We start from the raw sequence: 20652 nt of genomic DNA on the forward strand, positions 1-20652 counted from the left end.
CGGCGGCTGATTTCACGACCTTTTGCCCATGACATTTGCCAGTATCGTTTCTCGCCGTACGGCACTCGCACTCAGGCGCCAGGCGGCCCCCGCTCGGACATTTGCCTACAGTGCCTGTGTGCTTCAAGAAGCGCCGAAAGCTGCATTGCCCAATATTACAGCGATTGTAGACAGCATTGAGAAGCTTACGCTGTTGGAAGCTTCTGAGCTTGTCCAAGAGCTCAAGGTAAGCTGCAAGGGTGGCTATGACTAACTCTAGACGCGGTTGAATATTACGGACATTGCAATGCCCTCTGCGGCTCCCGCCGCTCCTGCGCCGGCCGCCGACGCGGAGGACGCGGCAGAGGAGAAGCCCAAAGAGAAGACGCTGTTCACCATCAAATTTACTGGTCTCGGGGTTGATACGGCCAAGGCCAAGGTCATCAAGGAAATTAAGGCTATTAACAGCACTATGTATGTTACGCCGTGAATGGTGGGCTTACTGTACAGGAACCTCGTGGAAGCGAAGAAGTTCGTCGAATCTGCGCCACAGACCTTGAAGGAGAATGCGACCAAGGAGGACGCAGAAAAGATCAAGGCTGCCATTGAGGCAGCTGGTGGCAAAGTTGAGCTCGCATAATACGCTCAAATACCGTTTAAAAGCTCGGTCCATAGCGCTGATTCACGGGGTGACCGCGTTAAGCGGCCCTGGATTTGATACCGGACTCGCAGCTGCAAGCGTTGCAGGCGATCTTTGACAGAGCTACGCTCCGTAAATGAGCCGCGATGGTCTTTTATATCTCCATTTAACCGTACGAGGAGGCTGCTCAGCAACGCAAATTTGCGTAGCAGCACTCGAGGTTCGGCACGTGCGAACCAAACATGAATGTCCAACGCGTAGGCCATTAGCTGTACGTGCGCATCCAAAATACGGAAATCGCACGCATCTTTATCAGCGCAGTGTATAGGAAAGAGTGGATCCTTGCCCTGAAAGAGTGCTAGGAGCGCGTCCAAGTCCATCTGCCCGGTGCGTTTTGTCAGAATTTGATACGCCAAGCATGCGCGCAGTTTTTGCGCTTCAAAAGATGCGCCTGGCACGCTCGCAGCCATCGCTACTTGGTATACAGGGTGCATGGGCAGGGCTGCTTGGACAAGCTGTGCGTAAATGCGAGCCGTGTCGTTTGCAAGGTGCAACAAGCGCTCCAGCGCTTGCTCTCGCTCCACAGTCTGTTGTAGAGGAGTGTACGCGGAAAAAGAGACGAGCAGTGGAAATACGGAGTCTGCTTGTGCAGCAGGCCAGGGAATCCCTATGAGCGCATCCCATAGCCGTTGCATTGCACACGTGCTTGGCAGTACAAACAAGTCTTTGGGTATGTGCGGTGTTGTTTGCAGCGTCGGGGATGCGCCAATGGACAGTAGATAGGTACGCAAGGCAGCTTCTAGACTGGAAAATGCAGTAAATCGTTGGCTTAACGTCATTTGCAAAAGCATACACTGTGCGCTGTTTCTTTTTGCGGGATTATCGCCGCAGATACGCTGCAGAAGCCACAGGGCGAGCGGGTGAGCAAAGGGCGCTTCGTATGTCGTGTAGCCATGCATGGAAAACACTTTTGTGAGCAAAGCTGGGTCGTGCGCTGCAAATTTCTCGATCGCATACATCGGGTGCTCTTCACAAAATTTAACTTCCTGGGCCTGATTTCCACTCTTACGCCAGAATGGATTCCAATCAAGTGGCTCGTGCACCTCTTTGCCCAAATGGACGGCATCGCGCTCCAAGAGCCGAATAACCTCCTTGCTCGTTTGCGTGTTGGAAAGCGTGTTGGAGACAAGCTGCAGTGCTTTGCGTCCATCTGCAGCGTAATTAGGCGCGGAATTTGTCAATGCACCCAACGTCCCCTGTTCCATGTCTCGCACCCACGCGTCTGCTTCTTCCAATGCCGCTGTATTAAGCCCCTTGCGCACTGAAGCATTCTTTTGGCGCAAAAGCAGCCTGATTTTGTTGGCCTCTACCCTCTCTCGTGGCTTCGTTAGCGGCAGCGGTGTACCGAGCGTACGTTGTAGTGCTCGGTCTTGTTTAGGTTTTGTCAAGCTGAGTTTAACTTTGTACGATGCAAGCTCGCGCGCGGCCGCTCTGCGTGGGCGCTTCAAAGGGGATGGTAAATCTTCCTTTGTATCCACGTCGCTGTGCGTAGAAAAACCTTTTGGCAGCAACTCATGAGAAACCCGCTTTGGAGAGCATTCCAAGTCGTGCTGCAGCGGTTCACTCGTATCCTTTGCATCCCAAGCTGCATCTACATTTGAGAACAGCACAGAATCATCCGAATCTGAGTCGGCTGCGCTAGACCTTAATCGAGGGGGTGACGCAAACAACTCGGCGTCCCTATCCTTGAAGGCCCAGGCTTTCGCGCGTGCATCTGCGCGTATCCGCTCGCTGGCCGACACAAATAAGTCTGGCTTGCTTGCACTGAGTAGGGCCACAGAGTTTTCTGTTCCATCGTCATGACTAGTACGCATGCGGTCTGTCATTTTAGTAGTGCCCATGCTACTCACAGGGCACGTTCAAAGGAACCAGCTATGTGGAGGGGGCTCACTGGGAACTAATCGGCAAAAAAAGGTCCGAGGCCCCTTAATCGTGTCGCACGCAACCTACGCACCCTAATCTGTCAAGCTATTTGTTTAGGCGCATAGTCGTGCGATCGCATCGCGCTGGGATACGCATCACCTTGCATACTAATGGAGCAACCTAAAGAGGAGCAAACAGAATGGGCACAATGCCAATTCCAAGTGTTTGGCATGACGTGCGGCGCATGTGTTTCGGTGCGTGGCAATGAATTTCTAACGACAGAGTATCGAAACTATGCTCGGCAACCAAGATGGCATTCATTCTGTCTCTGTTGCATTGCTTGCTGAGCGCGCCATTGTATGCTACAATTCAAATTGCTGGACACCCGAAAAGATTGCAGAGGAGATTGACGATATTGGCTTTGAAGCTAAAGTGGTTGAAGCACCGCGGAAGACATTTGTGCAACTCGGTATATTTGGAATGACCGGCGCATCCTGCACGGAGCTGGTAGAAAATGCGCTTTCTGCATTGTCCGGTGTCGAATCGGTGACCATATCGCTCTCGCTGCAGCAAGCTGATGTGCACTTTGATCCTCGCATTCTGAGCACGCGCGATCTGATCGCAGCAGTACAAGATGCAGGATACGATGCATTTTTTTTGGATGATCGCAATACCTCTCAAGTATCGAGTCTGACGCGTGTGCGAGAAGTCATTGAATGGCGCGACGCATTTTGGTTTTCGCTTTCCTTCGCCGTTCCCATGTTTTTTCTGAGCAAGGTTCTGCCACACATAAAGTCGCTGCGGCCTATTCTCACTTTGCAAGTGATTACCAATCTGTATTTGTTGGACATCGTGTGTCTGCTACTTACGATCCCTGTGCAATTTGGGGTGGGAAAGCGGTTCTTTATACCTGCTTGGAAGGCGCTTAAACATGGAGGCGCCACTATGGATACACTGGTAATATTGGGCACAATGGCATCATGGACGTTTAGTATTTTGGCCATGACAGTCGTCCTCTTTTGCATTGGAAAACCGTGCACTAAACCGACCACATTTTTTGATACCGTCACAATGCTGATTACCTTTGTCACGCTTGGCCGCTACTTGGAAAACGCTGCTAAAGGCAATACAAGCGAAGCACTCACGCACCTCATCTCTCTTGCGCCGCAGAAAGCAGCCGTTTACACGGATCTCGACATGATGGCCTGCCGTGATATTCCCGCCGAGCTTTTGCAAATTGGCGACTTTGTCAAGGTAGTGCCCGGTGAGAAGATCGCTGCTGATGGTGTCGTTATACGTGGATCGAGCACTGTCGACGAAAGCATGGTCACGGGCGAGTCCGCGACCGTGGAAAAAAGCACGGATAGCCAAGTTGTTGGAGGAACGGTGAATGGGGGCGGCGCTTTCGACTTTCGTGTCACACGCGCAGGAAAAGACACGAGTTTGAGCCAAATTGTGCGACTCGTGCAAAATGCACAAATGAACAAGGCGCCGATTCAAGGGTACGCCGATCGCATCGCAGGTATTTTCGTGCCGTGCATCCTCATTTTTAGTGTGGCCACATTATTTGTCTGGCTTGTGGTTGCGTATCTATTTCCGCCTTGGCTTAGTCCGCACATGCTCAACAAGGGTGGGATTAACAAATTTATGCAATGTCTCGAACTGTGCATCAGTGTAATTGTGGTTGCATGCCCATGCGCTTTGGGTCTTAGCACACCCACTGCTGTCATGGTCGGCACCGGTGTCGGCGCACAACACGGCATTCTTATTAAAGGCGGCAGCCCCTTGGAATCTGCGTGCCGCGTTTCGCACGTCGTTTTTGACAAGACAGGCACGCTTACAGCAGGCAATTTGCGTGTACACAGCACACAATGGGCCCAAAGTGGAAGCCGCAACATTGACCTGGATGCCAGTGCGCTCCATGGTTTGCTACATCGTGATGTGCTGGCCATGCTCGCCGCGGCAGAGTCAAAGAGTGAGCATACTTTGGCACGTACCATTGCCCAGTACGGTAAAAAATATGTGTGTGAAATACTTCCGGAAGCGACGCAATTTAACGCGACTTATGGCGCCGGTATTCGTGCTACAGTAGTAGTGCAAGGTACGCCGCATCAGGTTATGATTGGGAACACGGAATTGTTTGGTGGGAAAGAAGCACTCGCTGCCATGTTCCACAGCGAGGAGAACGCCAAATTCGTCGATATGGAAGAAAGCAATGGATGCACAGTCGTATACGCGGCAGTCGACGATACGTTGGTCCTGTTATTTGCCTTGGCCGACACAATAAAACCAGAAGCGTTTGGCGCCGTACAAATGCTGCAAAACATGAACATTACATGCAGCATTATGACTGGTGATAATAAAGGCGCTGCTGAAGCAGTTGCACGCAAGCTTAATATTCCGCTGGAGAATGTACACGCAGCGCTGAGCCCAAACGGGAAATTGATCCTCATGGACCGGATTCGTGAATCGCTTGCAGGACCGCCGATAGAGGCACCGTCTACCATGCTTGGAGCCGCTCGAGTTGCCTTCCAGCGTCTCTCTTCGGATGAGCGCAATGGGCTCGCAATGGTGGGGGACGGCGTGAACGACTCGCCGGCACTTGCACATGCCGACGTCGGTATAGCGCTTGGTTCCGGATCAGACATCGCAATAGATACTGCATCTATTGTTTTGATCCGCAATGACTTATACGATGTGCCTGTCTCCCTTGTGCTCTGCCGCCGGATTTTTCTCCAAATTCGGCTCAATTTTGTTTGGGCAACGATTTATAACTTTGTCATGGTGCCACTGGCGATGGGCATTTTGCTGCCGTTTGGCATTTTTGTCCACCCCATGATGGCGGGTGCTGCAATGGCATGCAGCAGTATCAGTGTCGTGCTGAGCAGCCTTTCACTAAAAAGATGGCAACGGCCTACGAACGCGCAACTTGACAACGTAACGATGGACAACACCACTTTTTCTTTTTTTCAGGACATGGCAAGCTCGGCGTGGAATACGCTTGAAAACGCTGTACGGCACATGATCTTTGGGACACGAGGCAATACATACGAGTACACAGCGCTAGAAATAGCATAGCTCTATATATAATGCAATGCCTTTTTTATGATCGCACGACCACCATACAGGCAGGGAAGAGCCCAGCCACCATGTCCCAGCGGCGTAGTACGAGTTCTGATTTGCACTTCTCGACAAGATGCACTCTATTTCGAAATCCAATCTGTTGCAGCCATGGCCCACAGTGTTGCGCAAGGAAAATAAGATCGTCCTTGGTAAGCTCTGCTTCGGAGCCCGCGTGCGAAAGAAATTGCACGCGGCGAAGCTGGACAAACTTGGACATGTATAGCGCAAGCATATCTAGGTCAAGCTCGTACAGATGCAATACAAGCTCTTCGAGATGGTTTGACAGGGTCGAGAGCGCCAGCATTTGAAGCTGCTGCATCGATACGCCGATTCCATGGATGCGCAATGAGCGAAGTGTGGTCGCAGTCTTGCCAAACAGCAAGCGCCGCACAAACCGCGTGCTCATATGAGGGCTTTCGAATACTTGTTCCTGTGAAATTGAGATCAAGTCTGTGTTTGAGGTATAGGGATACGATGCGCTGTGCACCTGATGTGGCGGGCAAGGTAAGTGCGTTTCTGGCTGCACACCCACATCCTCACCATGCACTACTGGCGGACTGCCGCCCCGTGCATACAAACAGAGCGACTCGAGGCATGTACAAGCGTCAATAATGACGCACAACTCAGAAAAAAAAGCCGGAGCGTCTAGCGCACGTTTTGGATACGTGAGCGTTAGCGCGCGCAATTTGACCAGATATGGCGCAAGTGTGCTAAGCATATCTGGATGCAAAGCAACACCCTCTAATTGCAGCTTTTCAAGCTTGTCTGTCGCCCGCACAATCGCCAGTACACCGTCACCGCGCACTGCCTTGCACCCCACCAGACTCAATTTATGCAAATGCGGCAACGCAGCAGCTGCGCGCTCCAGTAAAGCATCTGTGACTGTAGTCGAGTCCAAGCATATCAAGCTGAACGACTCTAAATTCGGTGTGAGTGCCTCGATAAGAGGTACCAAGCAAGCCACTACGTCGCGATCTGGCAAAATGAACTGCAGTGCACGAACGCTTTTTGGCACGCGTTCAACTAACATTTGTGGAGACCACATTTTGCTGTTACCAGAAAGTTCCAAAGTATGCAAAGTCGTGTTATGATCAAACATGGTCCGCAGTAGCCGGTCGTTCATGCTCCCAGTTCGAGTCCAGTGCAATGCTTCCAGCCCCGTCATGTGGTGAAATGAAATACATATTAGCTCCTCTAATTTATCGAGGTCCTCTGCACGCATTCCAAATGGGTATACTCGCACATCCAGTATACGGACAAGCGATGCAAGCCTGGGATATTTGGCCAACGTAGCAAAGACACCGATCAAACGGCGGTGATTGAACAGCCACAGCCGCTCGTACAATAAAGATATTGCATATTGGTACCACGTTTTGTTTACTCTGCAAATATTAGCCAGGTCTCGCGTTCGCCACCGTAAATGTGCGAGCACCGAAGGCAGGATCTCCAGCGGCAGGTCGTCCATGGCCAAGCCCCAGGCGCAGGCGCACGGACGTCTGTGCTATCACGTGATAAAAAATAGCGCCGGCGCTTTGCAGCATCTTCCTTATGAACTTTGTGCGTGGCTCGCTGCGCGCGGCGCACTGTATGCCCCGGTTATATGCGGTGCGCACGTATGCGACTGCTGCACCTCTTGCAAAGACATACACTCCAAAAGTTGTCAAGGTGCTTCCGTACCAAAAGACACGCAAAGCGCTTAGCGATCGCAAAGCATACTTATACGCCAAGTACCGACGCATCTTGCAGGAAAATGAGCTGGTGCTTTTGTTGGAGACGGAGAATGTAAGCGTTCCACTTATGAAAAAGATCCGTGCTCAAGTGGCCAATGTCAAGTTTCCAGATTCAGATCGGGAACGGCTCGAAGCTGCACACGGCGGCTCGTGGTCACTGCCTACGACGAGTGTTCTTTTGGCGCGTACGGGTATACTGCGTCCTGTTTGCAAGGATGATTCGGCACAGGTAGTGCAAGAGCTGGGGCCGTATTTGCACGGCCAATTAACGATGCTTGTATGCCCCATCCTATCGCCAGAGTACGTGGGGAAGGTGCTGCGCGCGATTGAAAAACCAATTCGGGAGGCGACACGCGCGATTGATTCCAAAAGTGGTAAAAAAGTACCGTTGATGCGGCCACTCGCCGCAGTTGCGGAGCGCACAAAGCTCATCGATGCTGCTTCGATCCCTATGATGACGAAACTGCCCAACCGCGCGATGTTGCATGCACAGCTAGTTGGATTGCTTTCTGCGCCAGGACAACAGCTTACTGGCATTATTTCTCAAGCAGGTGGCGTTACGCTTGCAGCGACGCTCGATGCGCACCGCCGTAGCCTTGAAAAAGACGCGTAGTTTTTTTACAGCTCCACTTGTGCTGGTTTCCTGCCTCGATGGGCGTCCCTGGCCTCTGGCAGGAGCTCGCAGGTGCAGCTATCAATCGCACCTTGGCAGAAATAGCTTGGGATGCGTGGTCGAAAGAGCGTGTACAAGACCGTCAATTCCTGCGGCTCGGTATTGACGCAAGTTTATGGCTCTTTCACGCGCGCAAATCGCGCGGGGGAAAAAACCCTGCGCTGCGCGCGCTCTTCTTCCGGCTCGCACGCCTGCTAGCGCTTCCTATCACGCCCGTGTTTGTGCTAGATGGCAAGGAGAGGCCGAGAATAAAGCGTGATACGCTTGTACACACGGGCGCGCATGTAATACAGACGCAGTTTTGTGAAATGCTCCGAGGCTTTGGGTTTGCATACTGGGAGGCGCCTGGCGAAGCCGAAGCGGAGCTTGCATGGATGGATATGCAGGGCCTTTTAGACGCTGTACTGACTGACGACGTGGATGCACTGCTTTTCGGAGCAAAGATTGTCGTGCGCCACGGCGCTTGGAATCCTATAGTGCGCGACACGCTGGACGAGGAGGAGGCAATGGAAACAGCAGCCGTGTACGACACATCGCGCGGTGCATGGAAGTTAGACTGCGATGGCATGGTGCTAATTGCGCTTCTCTCCGGCGCGGACTATGATACACAAGGTCTATTTAATTGTGGCGTCAAGACAGCAGTAGGGCTCGCGAAGGCCGGATTCGGGACGCGTCTGGTGACAGCATACAAAAAGTCGTATCCCGGCGGCAGCGGTGTAAACCGAAGTGAGCCTGCATGGGATTTATTTCTTTCTACATGGACGGCGGATATGCGCAGTGAATTGAGAAACAATGCCAGCGGGCACTTGGGGCGACGCATGCCTAAACTTGCAGTGGATATGCCACCGGACTTTATGCGCTCAGCAGCGTCGCGCAAGCTGCTCAGCACGTACATTTGGCCGCGCACCTCAGAGTGTGTACCCGCCAGCGTTGCACAACTACGCAACTTGGCATCTGTGCTTCCCGTGACTCCATTGCATCGCTTGGCACCCATCACGCACAAGCTGTTCCAATGGACAAAAGAGGCCGTGGCGCAGCGGTTTGTTCGGCTCGTATATTCAGGTCTTGTTTTTCGCGCATTGCACACGTCCATGGAACAAGAGTGCGAAAACGCAGCGCCCCATACCCCTCAAAAACGGCGCTCCCCACGCTCGCCGCGTTCTCCTGTGAGCCAAATCACGGATTATTTCAGCACTATTAAGGCCCACTCTCCCAGCAAAGCACCCTCGACATGTATTGTACATGCTCACGCTTTGCGCCCAGCGCGGTGTGGTGCAGAAATTCGTGTATCGTACACAACGGCGTCCTTTGCAGAGCAGGTAGGCAAAGGCTTGGGAACGCAGGTTGAGCCGGAAACAGTGCGTACATGGCTCCCTGTCCAGCTGCTCACAGCGCAAGGTTCGCACGAGCGAGCATTATGCCATGAAGTGGAGCGGCAACACAAAGCCCGTAAGCAAGGATCGCCAACAAAGAAGCAACGTGCGGCAGACCAAACGCCACTCACGTCTTTTTTTGCAGTACAGCCCGCCTCATCCGCAGCGCGCACAATCCTTCGAGCCATGCGAACGCATGTCGAGAAGCGCATGCATGTTACCCCGCAGCGCCCAGCTCAAGGCGATGTCTTTTCGGGGCCAGACGACAGCGTGGAGCTGGTGGGGATTGAATGGGCAAAACCAGCTGCAGACATTGTGGTAGACACGTCCAACTCGTCAGTTGAACTGGAATCGCCACGCGCCGTCACGGCGCGGATATGTAAAAACCCCATGTAGACTACTTGTACTTTATCATGAACTAGGACCAGATACCGGCCGACATTGATCCCATTCTTTTTTTTACCCATTGCACAGGCCCCAAGGGGTATCCATCCAGGAACGGTGGGCGAAGCGCATGCAGTAATCTGGAGCGCGTACTTTGCGGCGCACTTTCTGCACGGTGCTCTGCGCTTGCATTGCTCGGATCCAGCAAGTGTGGCAAGCGCTCAATAGACCACACCAAACCTTCGCGCGAAGTATCTTTGTGCGTGAGGAAGCGTTTAAAACCAAATTTTTCAATACGCCGCCGAAGCATGCCAAACGAGATACTGGAGCGAATATCTGCTGTTGTGATGCAGCCTGTTTTTGCTAGAATACTAGAGCTGTCTTCCTCGACAAGCTGTATGCCTTCCGTCACAGCGAGCACGGAAGTATGGTCCAGGTTTCTTGTCCATACAGACATGGTACGCTGCGCCACCTGCGATGTAGCGTCCAAGTCCGTCTCGCTCTCCTCCAGCACCCATGATTCAGTGTTTCGGATGATATTTTTCGGTGCCCAGCCAGGTAAGGATCCACGCTTGAGCATCAGGCGAGACGTGCAGAGGACGTAAGACGGTGGGCTGGACGGAGTGCGTGGGGGCCGCTGCTCGATACGCCGGTCTACGACGTCCGAGGTAAGTACATGTGTTGCGCGTGGATTAGGGTACCGCAGAAAGTATGCCTGTACACATGTTGTCCATGCGAACGGGAAATGCGTCTGCTCAGCAAACGTCTGGACCATGCGCCGAGCTAAATTTGGATGAGAAGAAAACGTAGTCTGCAATTTCAACAAATGTACAAAAAACACGATATTGGATTTAAATAGTGTGTTACCCTCCACCCATCATGCGCTGCATCATTCCGCCTAGGCCGCCCATGTTCTGTGGTGAATAGCAAACGCAACGTACCTGCATCATTTCTTGCATTTGTGACATATCTGGCATGCCTTGCATATCGCCCATCCCAGGCAAGCCACCCATTCCGGCCATGGACGGCGGGATATTTCCACTCTGCAGTTGCTGCATTAACTTTTCGCGTCCGCCGGGCTGGCGCAACTGCGCCTTAATTTCAGGCGGAAGCGCGTTTTGCATCTTCATCGCCTGATCGCGTGATACGCCGGGAGGAAGCATGGGGGTGCCGCCGCGTCCACCTTGCATCTGTTTCAAAAATCCGTCTTTGCCACCCATCTTCTTCACCATACGAGCGACGGTGCGATACTGTACCAAGAATTCTTCCACTTCGCGCACACTCGTACCACTCCCTTTCGCCACGCGGTATACACGAGCAGTTGGGCGAAGCGGCGGTTTGGATTTCGGATCTTTGACCTCTTTAGCGCCCTCATCCTTGACCGGAACGGTAAAGCAACTACCATCGGAATCCAGTTCTGCCGGCGTCATGCTGTCGATAATGTAGAGCATACTCTTCATTTTTCCACCTGCCATCGCGTCTCCATCGCCGCCCATCATTTGGCCCATGCCGGGAATCATCCCCGCAAGCTTCGACATGGGGCCCATGTTCATGATGCTTGTCAATTGTTCGCGCCAATCGCGGATGGAAAATGTACCGCCCTCCGAGATCTTTTTCAGCATATCCTTTTGCCGCTGCTGCGTCTCTGTGTTCATCTGTACTTCCTCAACACTGTCCATAAAACCAGATAAATCACCCATGCCCAGCATCTTGGAAATAAACGGACGCGCACGGAACGGCTCCAGATCATGAATGTGCTCACCCGTGCCTATGAAAATGATGGGGGTGTTGGTGGAAGCGACGGCAGTAATCGCACCGCCACCTTTGGCATGACCATCGAGTTTGGTCACAAATAGAGCACCATACCCAGCAGCTTCCTTGAATGCAAGGCTTTGCGCCTCAGCAGCCTGGCCAATGCTAGCATCAAGGACCATGATGGTCTGCGTCGGCTTGATTGCTGCGCTGATATCTACCATCTCGGCAAACAAATCCTTTTCCTGCTTGTGTCGGCCAGACGTATCAACAATGATTACGTCGAAACGGGTCTTTTTGAAGGCCGCAACTCCGGTAGCGGCAATCGCGACCGGGTCAGTCTCTGTATAGGAGCCGTAGAACGGTATCGAGGCTTTTGCAGCGTTTTGTTTCAATTGGTCAAATGCACCGGCACGGAACGTGTCTGCACAGACAAGACCAGTCTTGTACCCACGTTTCTGATACCAAAGCGCAAGCTTGGTACAGGAGGTGGTTTTCCCACTGCCCTGGAGACCGACAAACATGACCACATTCTGTTTGCCTTTTTCAAGTCGGTGCGGCGTGTTATCCTCTCCAGGATCGACCAATTTGACAAGATGATCGAAAATGATGCGCTGCACCTGATTTCGGCGCTGTGCATCGTTCATATGCTCGCCTTTGCTGTCCAACACCGATTGGACCTCGGACTTGGCGCTCTGCCGAAGCGACTGTACTAATTTGACACTCACATCACTCGCGAGCAGCGCATTGCACACACTCTTCAACAAAAGGTCAATTGTACCTTCATCAACCACAGGCTGCCGCTGCAGATCACTGAATGCTTGATTCAAGCGCCGCCCAAGATCCGCAAGCACCATGACACGAGGAGAAAGGGAAGTGACGAGCGCCGCGCCGAATTGCGTCACACACCTCCATTTCTCCACACCATGCGGCCCTGGGCCTGGATTCTGGGCGTCTCCGCAGCGTGGCGCGTGGTGTGTGTCCTGCTGCTTGTGCTGGCCGCACAGGTGCAGCAAGCGTTTGACACATCCGGGTCATTGGTGCTATATTCTCTTGGTGCTGATGCGGAGCATGCGGTATGGGAGGCATTTGCAGTGCCGTTTGTGCGCTGGGACACCGTCTATTTTCTAGCCGCTAGTCATCCGCAAGTGGGCTATGCGTACGAGCAGATGCTTGCGTTTCAGCCAGGACTTGTTGCATTGCTGCGTACTTTAGGGTTTGTACCGCGCATGCTTTATGCCTCAACAGCATGGAGTCCAACGGCAGCGGTGATACTTGGCGCACTGCTGTCGAATCTGCTTTCGTGGCTTGCACCGCTGTTATTGTACACTGTGACGATGCAACAGACGCATTCTCAGCAGTTTGCACTTGTGAGTGCGTTGCTTTCGATTTTTGCGCCTGCAAGTAGTGCCGCACTGTCCGCACCGACGCCCGAGTCGTTCTACTCCTTTTTTGCGTTGCTCGGCTTTGCGCTGCTGGGCACTCGCTCGTGCGCATCCCTCATTTTGGCATCCTTCGCTTTTATGGTGGCAACATGCTTCCGCGCAAATGGGGTGATGCTTGCCGGGTTCATTTTGTGGTACTGTGCTTGGGCCCACCCAGGCAGTGCTCGCCGATTTTTTGTGCGACTAGTGACTGCGCTTCCGCTCATGCTCGTGGTGATGGGGCCATTCATTACAGGGCAAGCATGGGCATATGCACGCCTATGCACATTGTCAGAAGCGCCGCCATGGTGTGCCGCGAGGATCCCTATACCGTACAGCTGGATTCAATCGCACTACTGGAACGTCGGTTTTCTGCGCTACTGGACGCTGCAGCAGCTGCCAAACTTTTTGCTTGCAGTCCCAATGCTTGTACTGGGTGCTGCTGGGTGTATGCTCTACGTCCGCACTGTCAAGCTCAGACCGCTGCTGCGCTCTACATTTACCCCCTGGAACCCGCGCGCTTTTTCTGCAGATCCATTTGGCCGAATTGCCCCTGCATTTGTATACCACACGGCCATACTGCTGGCAGTCCTTTTGTTTGCGAGCCATGTGCAGATTATTCTGCGGCTTGCCACGCCCGGGGGCATGCCAATCTTGTGGTGGACCGGCGCCGCACTATGGACAGCACCGCGTGCGTCATGGCATACTTGGCTTGTACGCTATTTACTAATTTATAACCTGCTCGCAGGGATCCTGTATGCAGGTTTCTACCCACCCGCATAGCACTAGTATACAATCAGCTGCGCGTACTCATTTCGTACGCAGGACCGCCCAACCGCTCGATTTCTTCGTGGTCTGCAAACCCAACTCGCATCTCGCGCTCGATCGAGATGCGCTCTGCAAATACAACACACAGACTCCCATGCAGAAACATGATCGACCACCAGAAAAGGCTGACGGGGATTGCACCGGCATATATCCATGTCACCAGTAGGTTGATCAGGTGCATGGTGGTCACGAAGTCGAGAATATGCGTTGGTTTGCGCACAATATAGTACAATACTTGCACATCGAAAAATGCAGTGACAGTCCATGCAAGTAGAATTGCGTACCCACGCCGTGCATCATGCGTACGCTGCCATTCCCATCGCTCCAATTCAAGTTCCTGCAGCGATACACCGCTCGTTGCTTTTTGCCACTGCGTGGACGCAGAGCTTGTGCGTCCCGCGTGCAAGCTAGGACTACGATCTTGCCATTCGTACTCATTTGGGGCAAGCACAGTGATGTGTGTTTGGCCAGCGCTCGCGTTGGACGGCGCGATCCACAGCGAGCCTGCCGTCCAGTTTTGCGCCGCAGCGGATTCCTCCGGTGTGTGCGGCACGCCACCAAGGACAGTCGTATTTTGGTGTACCTTCCAGTCCCATGTAGGTAGACTGGACAACTCGTGCCAGTCGATCAGCATACCGACCTGAGCTGGGCCACCCACAAAGCGCAACGCCGCACGTTCCGTGAGGATCGACAGGAGCGGCGGCACAAAAGCAGCCAGTAAGATATAATGGATGCATTGTAGCGCAACAATCTAGTGTAAGACGATTGCATACATACCTGTGCTACAATGCGCAGCGGATCCCACCCGTGCAGCGTCGAGGAGATCCGCAGGGAAGGCAACATGGTGTGTGGAGGCAAACGCGCAACACGTGCTCCACATTTCCCCCCCACCATGATGCACTTTCTGGTGGTGCAGAATAAGCAAGGCAAAATTCGACTGGCCAAGTTCTACGAGCAATACAGCGATACAGAACGGCAGAAAATATCGGACGATGTTCGCCGCTTAATTGCATTGCGCAACCAGCGCAGTGACAGCAATTTTATCGAGGCACGTACCTCGCGCTGCTGACAACAGTACGGGAAACAAAAACTTGTGTATCGTCGGTATGCGGGCCTCTTTTTTTGTGCGTGTGTTGACACGGATGATAATGAGATGGCATATCTAGAGGCAATCCATTTGTTTGTCGAGATCCTAGATACGTATTTTGACAACGTGTGCGAGCTGGACCTCTTGTATCAGTTCTACAAAGTGTATGTGATTTTGGACGAGGTATTCCTGGGGGGTGCCATCGAGGAGACGAGCCGTTCCGATGTGCTTGCAAATTTGTACAGAATGGACCGCTTAGGGTGATTATGCCACCGTCTCTTCCCGCCACATATCCTCGATCCGGTACCGTGCACGGGCGCTGTCCAACATGACATGTACGACAATCCAGCCTGCATCAATAAGGCACCAGTCGCCCGACCCGCGCGAAGCGACGCTCTTTTGTTTTTTACTACCCGCAGCAAGATCTGCACTTGAAACGAGGCCTTCGAAGCGCACGGGCTGCGCGTGTGCGCCTGTGGGGGCTTGCGTAAAGCTGCGCGGCGCAACGTCCAAGTCAATCTCCCCACGCAGCTCTTGCAGCTCTGCCTGCTCGCGCTCATATGCACCAACGCTTTTTCGCATTGCTTCTGCTGCCATGGCACGGTGATTTTGGCGGTTTGCTTCGTCGACATTCGGCTCCCATCGGCTTTTTAGGATCCGCCGCACGCTCTCAGGGCTGATCCGGAAGCGTTTGCTCAAAACAAGAGCGTTAAATCGATCAGGATCTGCGTCGTGCAGCACTCGCAATCCATGTTGCGCCTCGTGCGAGAGCTTCGACATGGGAGACCACCCATCCGGAAACTTGCGAGACAGCGCGATTTTTTGAATCTGCCAAGCTGGAAGGCGCGTGCCCATTTCGTGCTCAATGCGCGACATCCCTGCAGGGCGCGGTGCCTGCGGCTTACTTGGTTCTTCGACCTGCTTCGGCGGCCCAAGCAGCGTATCCAAGGACGAAATAGTTCCGCTCGTTGAGGGAGGTACTGTGTGCTTGAGCTGTCGTTAGATTCCACACTGTACATACATAGCCGCCCAGTTCCGTGGCGACGCGACGAACCGCGCCTGTGCTACGCACTTGTATCACAACTATCCAATCCTGCGCACCTGATCCACCAGATTCATCCACAGGTTGGATTACAGCAATTGGTGACGCACGCACGACATCGCCGTACCGCGCAGTATCGACCATGTCCAATGCTACTGGCTCCGCTACCTGACCGCGGAGCGTCCCTGTAACAAGCATATCTAGCATATGAGCAAGCGGCTCCGGCACGTCCGTGGTGACCGGAACATGGGAAGGAATCCACGCAATCGGCGGCGCAAGCTGCTCCTCTATGTCTGCCTGCGCGACTGGCAGATCCACGACGCGTTCCTCCATGAACCACGGCACGCCACTCGCCTGCGGTGCGGCCGTAGATTTGCGCGATTGGTAAGGGATACGTGCGCGTGGTAGCGCAGCATATGCACTCGTGTAAAACGTCGCACGCTGTGCTGCGCCCGCGCACACAGTTCGATGCGCCACTGCAGCCCAATGTCTGTGCATCGTGCCGAGGCGAAGCGCTAGACACCGAGATAAAAACTGTCACGTGTTTGGCCTCGATGTTTCCCGGCAAAAGCGAGCCTCTTATTTTGCGACCATTGGTGAGCGTAGAGCGGCGGCGATGCGTACGTGTAATAGCATGAAAACTTACAAGCTCAGTGGTTAAAGAGTTCAAGACACCTTTTCAAGCCATTGATATTGACCCGCAGTTCCGGCGCGTAGTTTCGTACTTCCGCCCGTCGGACTACGCTGCGTGGGCGGCCTCGTTGGCCTCTTTCCCTACGGCGCTGTACTTGATGGGTACGTTTCAGCTGCCGCCATCTAACAAGCAGAGTCAGCGAGTCCTACACGGCCACGCTTTGGCATGCGCACTCCGATGCGACTTGCCGGAACATTGGGTCTTGTAGGAGGGTTCCTCCTAGCATACCAGCGCTCGAGCTTCCGTTTTTGGGGCTGGAGTGAGAATGAACGCGAGGTTGAACGCGCTAAAAAGGACAAGGAGGCTGGAAAAGTAATTGGAAGGGGCGAGAGCTCTCTATCTGATGAGATGCAAGGCGCCGCGTTCCGTAACAGTCTATACTCGCAGCTCAACTTTGCGGTCCTCCCTTGGTTCAACTTTGTGAACCACAAGTTCCACGACACGCCGAGCAGCAGCAATGCACAGGAGTAAACACGATTACATATTGTTGAAAATTTAACGTCTTTTACACTAGTACACTGCACTCACGCCTTTGGGAGTGCCGCAATAGCTTTTGCAAATTCTTCATTATCCGGCTCAAATTGCTGACCGAGCATGTACGCCGCACGCGCTTCTTCGTAGCGTTTCAGACCTGTGAGCGCTTGCCCCTTGCGAAAGTGACCCTTGCTCCACGGTTTACGGATCTTTACCACCGCGTCCGCATCGCACAGTGCCTCGACGTAGGCTTCAGCGCCATTAAATGCCGCACTACGGTTAGCCAGCAGTGTCGTAAGCTCATCACTCGTCAACTCGCTCGCCTCCCACAACGGACGGGTCGTCGCCATGGCGATGCCCATAGTGTAATGCTTGATCGCCGACGGCCAGTCCTTAGTACGGTAGCTCGCGTTGCCCGAATCTTTTGCCATCTGCACATTTTTGCTCAACGTTGTCTGCACAATATGTGGTGGTGGCGGGAACGGGGCTTTCGGTGGCATCATTTTAGTCCATCGAGCGAGCATATTGAGAAGCTTGACATCCTGCCCGGGCGCATCCACGGTGCCAGTCTCGGGATCGACCGAAAATGGAAAATACTGGCCTTGATCCACCGCGACCAGCTGTGGGTTACCGTTCGCATCGACCTCGGGGATCTTATCTAGCGCGACCTCTTCCATACTGCTCGTTGCGATCCGAGCGCAACCGGCGGATCGCGCGGCGTGGCAGGTATCACGTGATGCCACAACGTCGTCGCGACGCCGTCCACTGGCACCGCATGCTGCGACTCGGTGCGAATTTCGTACAGTGCGTGGCGCGGCCGCGCTGCGCACTGTCTGTACGTCTTTTTAGTACGAGCATGCTGCGCTTGCGCGAGTCATCTCGCGCTGAATCGCTTGCGCAGAGCCTACGGCAAGATGCGAGTCAAATGTCGGGGCAGAAGAAGGAAGCAAACAAACAGATCGAGCGCTTTTGGAAAGACGTGAATTTACGATACGTGCCCGCAGAAGAGGTGCCCGAGGTTGGTGAAGATCATTTTGTGATACAGCTTGACAATCGGTCTTTGCGCACGCCCGGCGGAAACATTCTTCGCGTCCCGAGCGAGCGCCCATTGCTTGCCTGTCTTACTGCGCAGGAATGGGACGAGCAGGAAAAGGTGCTGCGTCCGACGTCATTGCCGATTACATCGCTTATTGCGCGCAGCATTGATGGATTTGTTACCGAGCGCGACAGGGCCGACGTGGAACAGTACCTGCTTAAGTACCTGGATACGGACGCGACCTGTTTTTATGAAGATGAGCCACCCGCGCTAGCTGCACTGCAAGAGAAGCGCTGGGATCCATTGATTGCATGGGCAAAAGAGCATTTTCAAATTGATATTAACGTTGCCATTAATACACTTAGCAACAAGCAGCCAGACGCGACAAGGGAGCGGGTTGCACAAATCCTCGCTTCCCTAGAGCCGCTGGACCTTGCGTCGATGGAGCGCGCGGTGATGACCTCCAAGTCAATTATTATTGGTCTTGCTCTTGTGTACCGCCGCATTGACGCCGAACAGGCCGCGCTTGCTGCCGAAGTCGAGACGGCGGCACAAGCGTCAATTTGGGGCGCCGTCGAAGATTCACACGACGTCGATCACGCCGACTTGCGCGAACGACTTGCGAGCGTTGCCTGTGCACAAGTCATCACGGAGCCAGAACTTGTTGGTCGCTTTGTAGATGTGCTGCACCGTAAATATGGTAATTAAACTAGAGGCAATACTATTGTGCATTTTGTCAATCTTCTATTGCGATTTGCGCACGCCGCGCTCGACTGTTTCAACGAGCACTGCGCGCCGAATCCAGCAGCGGCGCCGCGTGTAGCGACCGACGCCGCTATGGGAGCTCATCTTCTCCCATGCATTGTCGCCGTACTGCCATCCTTGCGCATCCACATCCAAAGGATCGCGCGCCGAGGCTGCTGCACGCACCACAGTCTTCAACGCTTCCGGGAGCTCCGCTTCGCTGGACTGCATCGCATTTTGCTCAGTTTTGGTGAGCGACGACTGGGCAGCTTCGGCGGCGGCGGCCGCGTTGGCGCGGTCGGCTGCATCTAGAACATGCCCCATGGCGTCCGTGTGCATTTCTGGGGCCGATGAAGCTGCAAGTGATGGTGTGTGAACGCTAGAAGTGATTGACTGAGCGCCGAGGACGTGCCATTCGGGCTCGACCCAGCGCCAGACTGCGGTACGGCAGTCCTCCTTGCCAGGAACAATGGAAGAGGCCACGAACGTGCGTACAGCTCCGGGCAAGCTAAACGAGGCCGGTGGCGCGACGGCATTGCTGTCGACATCTGCCCAGCTAGGTCGCTCTTGGGGAAGCAGCGCAGCGGTCCAGTCGAGTCCAATCCACCACCGCTGGTTTTCGTAGACGGCAAACTCAAACACAGTTTCATAGGACTGCATGTTCTTGGATTGCACAAGCTTTGGCGGTGCATAGCGCTTCGGCATTGCGTTGCGCCATGCTTCGGCAATGTTTTCCGTGCCGCTGCATACATTCACAAAACCAATCAGGAGATGACGAACCAACGCACTGCGCCACAAAACCAGGCGCAGCATTGTCGCCCATGGAGAGCACCATGTCAAGAGGATACAGACAAGGACGAGGAAAATGTGCCGCACAGAGAAGGAAGCAATCGGGAACGGCGGGAAGGTCTGCAATGAAAGTGGGATGTAGTGCATTGCATGCACCAAATGATGCGCAGCCCAAAGGGCAGGTTGAACAATGTACTTGCACATATGCGGTGCATACTGCACACTTTTGGCGTGCAGTTTTGGCGCATGCGCATATGCAAATTCGTTTGCACTTGGGAGCACAGTGGTGTACATATACGCACGCACAGCTTGCGCTTGCTCGCTCTTAAGCACCGCGCCAGCCGAAGTGCGCAGCGTAACAAAGTTGGTAAACCAGAGGTTCGCAGGGATGACGCAAAGGAGCCAAAGTGGCCATGTCACTAGCAAAAAAATCACCAAGTGCCGCACTCCCATGCCACTGCTACGTGTTTGCAGCAAGGTAAAGAGAGGGTCAAAAACAGTTTCGCGCAGCGCGACGACAAAGTCGGAAATGTCGCCCAGCTGCGCAATTGTCTTTTTCACAGACTGCGTCGTGGCGCCTTGGCCGTCAAGTTTGCCATTCCCGGCGACGCGCGCGTACGACGCAGACAAGTAGCTATAGCCAATGCACACCAGAATTACCGCTTGTGGTGCATACCGCAGTGTCTCGTAGCCGTACAAGCATACAAGAATGCAGCAGAGCAGCAAGAGCCACGACTGCATCCGCGTGGTATACCCACCCCGCCAAGTTGCGATCACAAGAAATCGGTGAAATACGTTGATAAGTGGCCCCAGCGCAACAAGAAGCTGCATGATACTAGGAGGCACACGCTCGACTATGTCCATTATAGTCATTGTTTGGGTCGTGCCCGTTAGCACATCCTGATCCTCCATGCTGCGGAGCAACCGACGCGGGGCTCCGTCCGAGACCGGCAACCT

The 20652-nt window shown here is 53.7% G+C and overlaps 14 protein-coding genes across 14 annotated transcripts; 7 read left to right on the top strand and 7 right to left on the bottom strand.

Moving 5' to 3' along the window:
* Positions 1-28: 28 nt before the first annotated feature.
* Positions 29-619, top strand: MNP1 (54S ribosomal protein L12, mitochondrial; the record flags this gene model as incomplete). Its single annotated transcript, XM_056204923.1, has 3 exons — positions 29-226; positions 260-453; positions 490-619. 3 exons carry the CDS (start codon positions 29-31, stop codon positions 617-619), a joined length of 522 nt encoding a protein of 173 aa, XP_056060898.1.
* Positions 620-624: 5 nt separating this feature from the next.
* MVES1_000062 (uncharacterized protein) lies at positions 625-2505 on the bottom strand (the record flags this gene model as incomplete). The annotated part of the gene is made up of 1 exon (XM_056204924.1): positions 625-2505. One exon carries the CDS (start codon positions 2503-2505, stop codon positions 625-627), a length of 1881 nt encoding a protein of 626 aa, XP_056060899.1.
* Positions 2506-2772: 267 nt separating this feature from the next.
* CCC2 (P-type Cu(+) transporter) lies at positions 2773-5620 on the top strand (the record flags this gene model as incomplete). Its single annotated transcript, XM_056204925.1, has 2 exons — positions 2773-2777; positions 2827-5620. 2 exons carry the CDS (start codon positions 2773-2775, stop codon positions 5618-5620), a joined length of 2799 nt encoding a protein of 932 aa, XP_056060900.1.
* Positions 5621-5645: 25 nt separating this feature from the next.
* Positions 5646-6199, bottom strand: MVES1_000064 (uncharacterized protein; the record flags this gene model as incomplete). The annotated part of the gene is made up of 2 exons (XM_056204926.1): positions 5646-6095; positions 6194-6199. The coding sequence occupies 2 exons, from the start codon at positions 6197-6199 to the stop codon at positions 5646-5648; spliced, it is 456 nt and encodes a 151-aa protein (XP_056060901.1).
* Positions 6200-7213: 1014 nt separating this feature from the next.
* Positions 7214-8008, top strand: MVES1_000065 (uncharacterized protein; the record flags this gene model as incomplete). Its single annotated transcript, XM_056204927.1, has 1 exon — positions 7214-8008. One exon carries the CDS (start codon positions 7214-7216, stop codon positions 8006-8008), a length of 795 nt encoding a protein of 264 aa, XP_056060902.1.
* Positions 8009-8046: 38 nt separating this feature from the next.
* On the top strand, positions 8047-9837 carry MVES1_000066 (uncharacterized protein; the record flags this gene model as incomplete). The annotated part of the gene is made up of 1 exon (XM_056204928.1): positions 8047-9837. One exon carries the CDS (start codon positions 8047-8049, stop codon positions 9835-9837), a length of 1791 nt encoding a protein of 596 aa, XP_056060903.1.
* Positions 9838-9859: 22 nt separating this feature from the next.
* Positions 9860-12434, bottom strand: SRP54 (signal-recognition-particle GTPase; the record flags this gene model as incomplete). The annotated part of the gene is made up of 2 exons (XM_056204929.1): positions 9860-10540; positions 10767-12434. The coding sequence occupies 2 exons, from the start codon at positions 12432-12434 to the stop codon at positions 9860-9862; spliced, it is 2349 nt and encodes a 782-aa protein (XP_056060904.1).
* A 69-nt stretch (positions 12435-12503) lies between these two features.
* GPI18 (ER membrane glycoprotein subunit of the GPI transamidase complex-like protein) lies at positions 12504-13784 on the top strand (the record flags this gene model as incomplete). The annotated part of the gene is made up of 1 exon (XM_056204930.1): positions 12504-13784. The coding sequence occupies one exon, from the start codon at positions 12504-12506 to the stop codon at positions 13782-13784; it is 1281 nt and encodes a 426-aa protein (XP_056060905.1).
* A 13-nt stretch (positions 13785-13797) lies between these two features.
* Positions 13798-14672, bottom strand: MVES1_000069 (uncharacterized protein; the record flags this gene model as incomplete). Its single annotated transcript, XM_056204931.1, has 2 exons — positions 13798-14580; positions 14607-14672. The coding sequence occupies 2 exons, from the start codon at positions 14670-14672 to the stop codon at positions 13798-13800; spliced, it is 849 nt and encodes a 282-aa protein (XP_056060906.1).
* Positions 14673-15180: 508 nt separating this feature from the next.
* On the bottom strand, positions 15181-16291 carry SLM5_1 (asparagine--tRNA ligase; the record flags this gene model as incomplete). Its single annotated transcript, XM_056204932.1, has 2 exons — positions 15181-15909; positions 15938-16291. The coding sequence occupies 2 exons, from the start codon at positions 16289-16291 to the stop codon at positions 15181-15183; spliced, it is 1083 nt and encodes a 360-aa protein (XP_056060907.1).
* Positions 16292-16574: 283 nt separating this feature from the next.
* On the top strand, positions 16575-17123 carry MVES1_000071 (uncharacterized protein; the record flags this gene model as incomplete). The annotated part of the gene is made up of 3 exons (XM_056204933.1): positions 16575-16578; positions 16613-16753; positions 16786-17123. The coding sequence occupies 3 exons, from the start codon at positions 16575-16577 to the stop codon at positions 17121-17123; spliced, it is 483 nt and encodes a 160-aa protein (XP_056060908.1).
* A 53-nt stretch (positions 17124-17176) lies between these two features.
* On the bottom strand, positions 17177-17803 carry MVES1_000072 (uncharacterized protein; the record flags this gene model as incomplete). Its single annotated transcript, XM_056204934.1, has 1 exon — positions 17177-17803. The coding sequence occupies one exon, from the start codon at positions 17801-17803 to the stop codon at positions 17177-17179; it is 627 nt and encodes a 208-aa protein (XP_056060909.1).
* Positions 17804-17982: 179 nt separating this feature from the next.
* Positions 17983-18870, top strand: atp12 (ATP synthase mitochondrial F1 complex assembly factor 2; the record flags this gene model as incomplete). The annotated part of the gene is made up of 1 exon (XM_056204935.1): positions 17983-18870. One exon carries the CDS (start codon positions 17983-17985, stop codon positions 18868-18870), a length of 888 nt encoding a protein of 295 aa, XP_056060910.1.
* Positions 18871-18906: 36 nt separating this feature from the next.
* MVES1_000074 (uncharacterized protein) lies at positions 18907-20607 on the bottom strand (the record flags this gene model as incomplete). Its single annotated transcript, XM_056204936.1, has 1 exon — positions 18907-20607. The coding sequence occupies one exon, from the start codon at positions 20605-20607 to the stop codon at positions 18907-18909; it is 1701 nt and encodes a 566-aa protein (XP_056060911.1).
* Between the last annotated feature and the right edge of the window lie 45 nt (positions 20608-20652).

This window comes from Malassezia vespertilionis, chromosome 1 (assembly GCF_029542925.1).
Source record: "Malassezia vespertilionis chromosome 1, complete sequence".
Taxonomy (NCBI): Eukaryota; Fungi; Basidiomycota; class Malasseziomycetes; order Malasseziales; family Malasseziaceae; genus Malassezia; species Malassezia vespertilionis.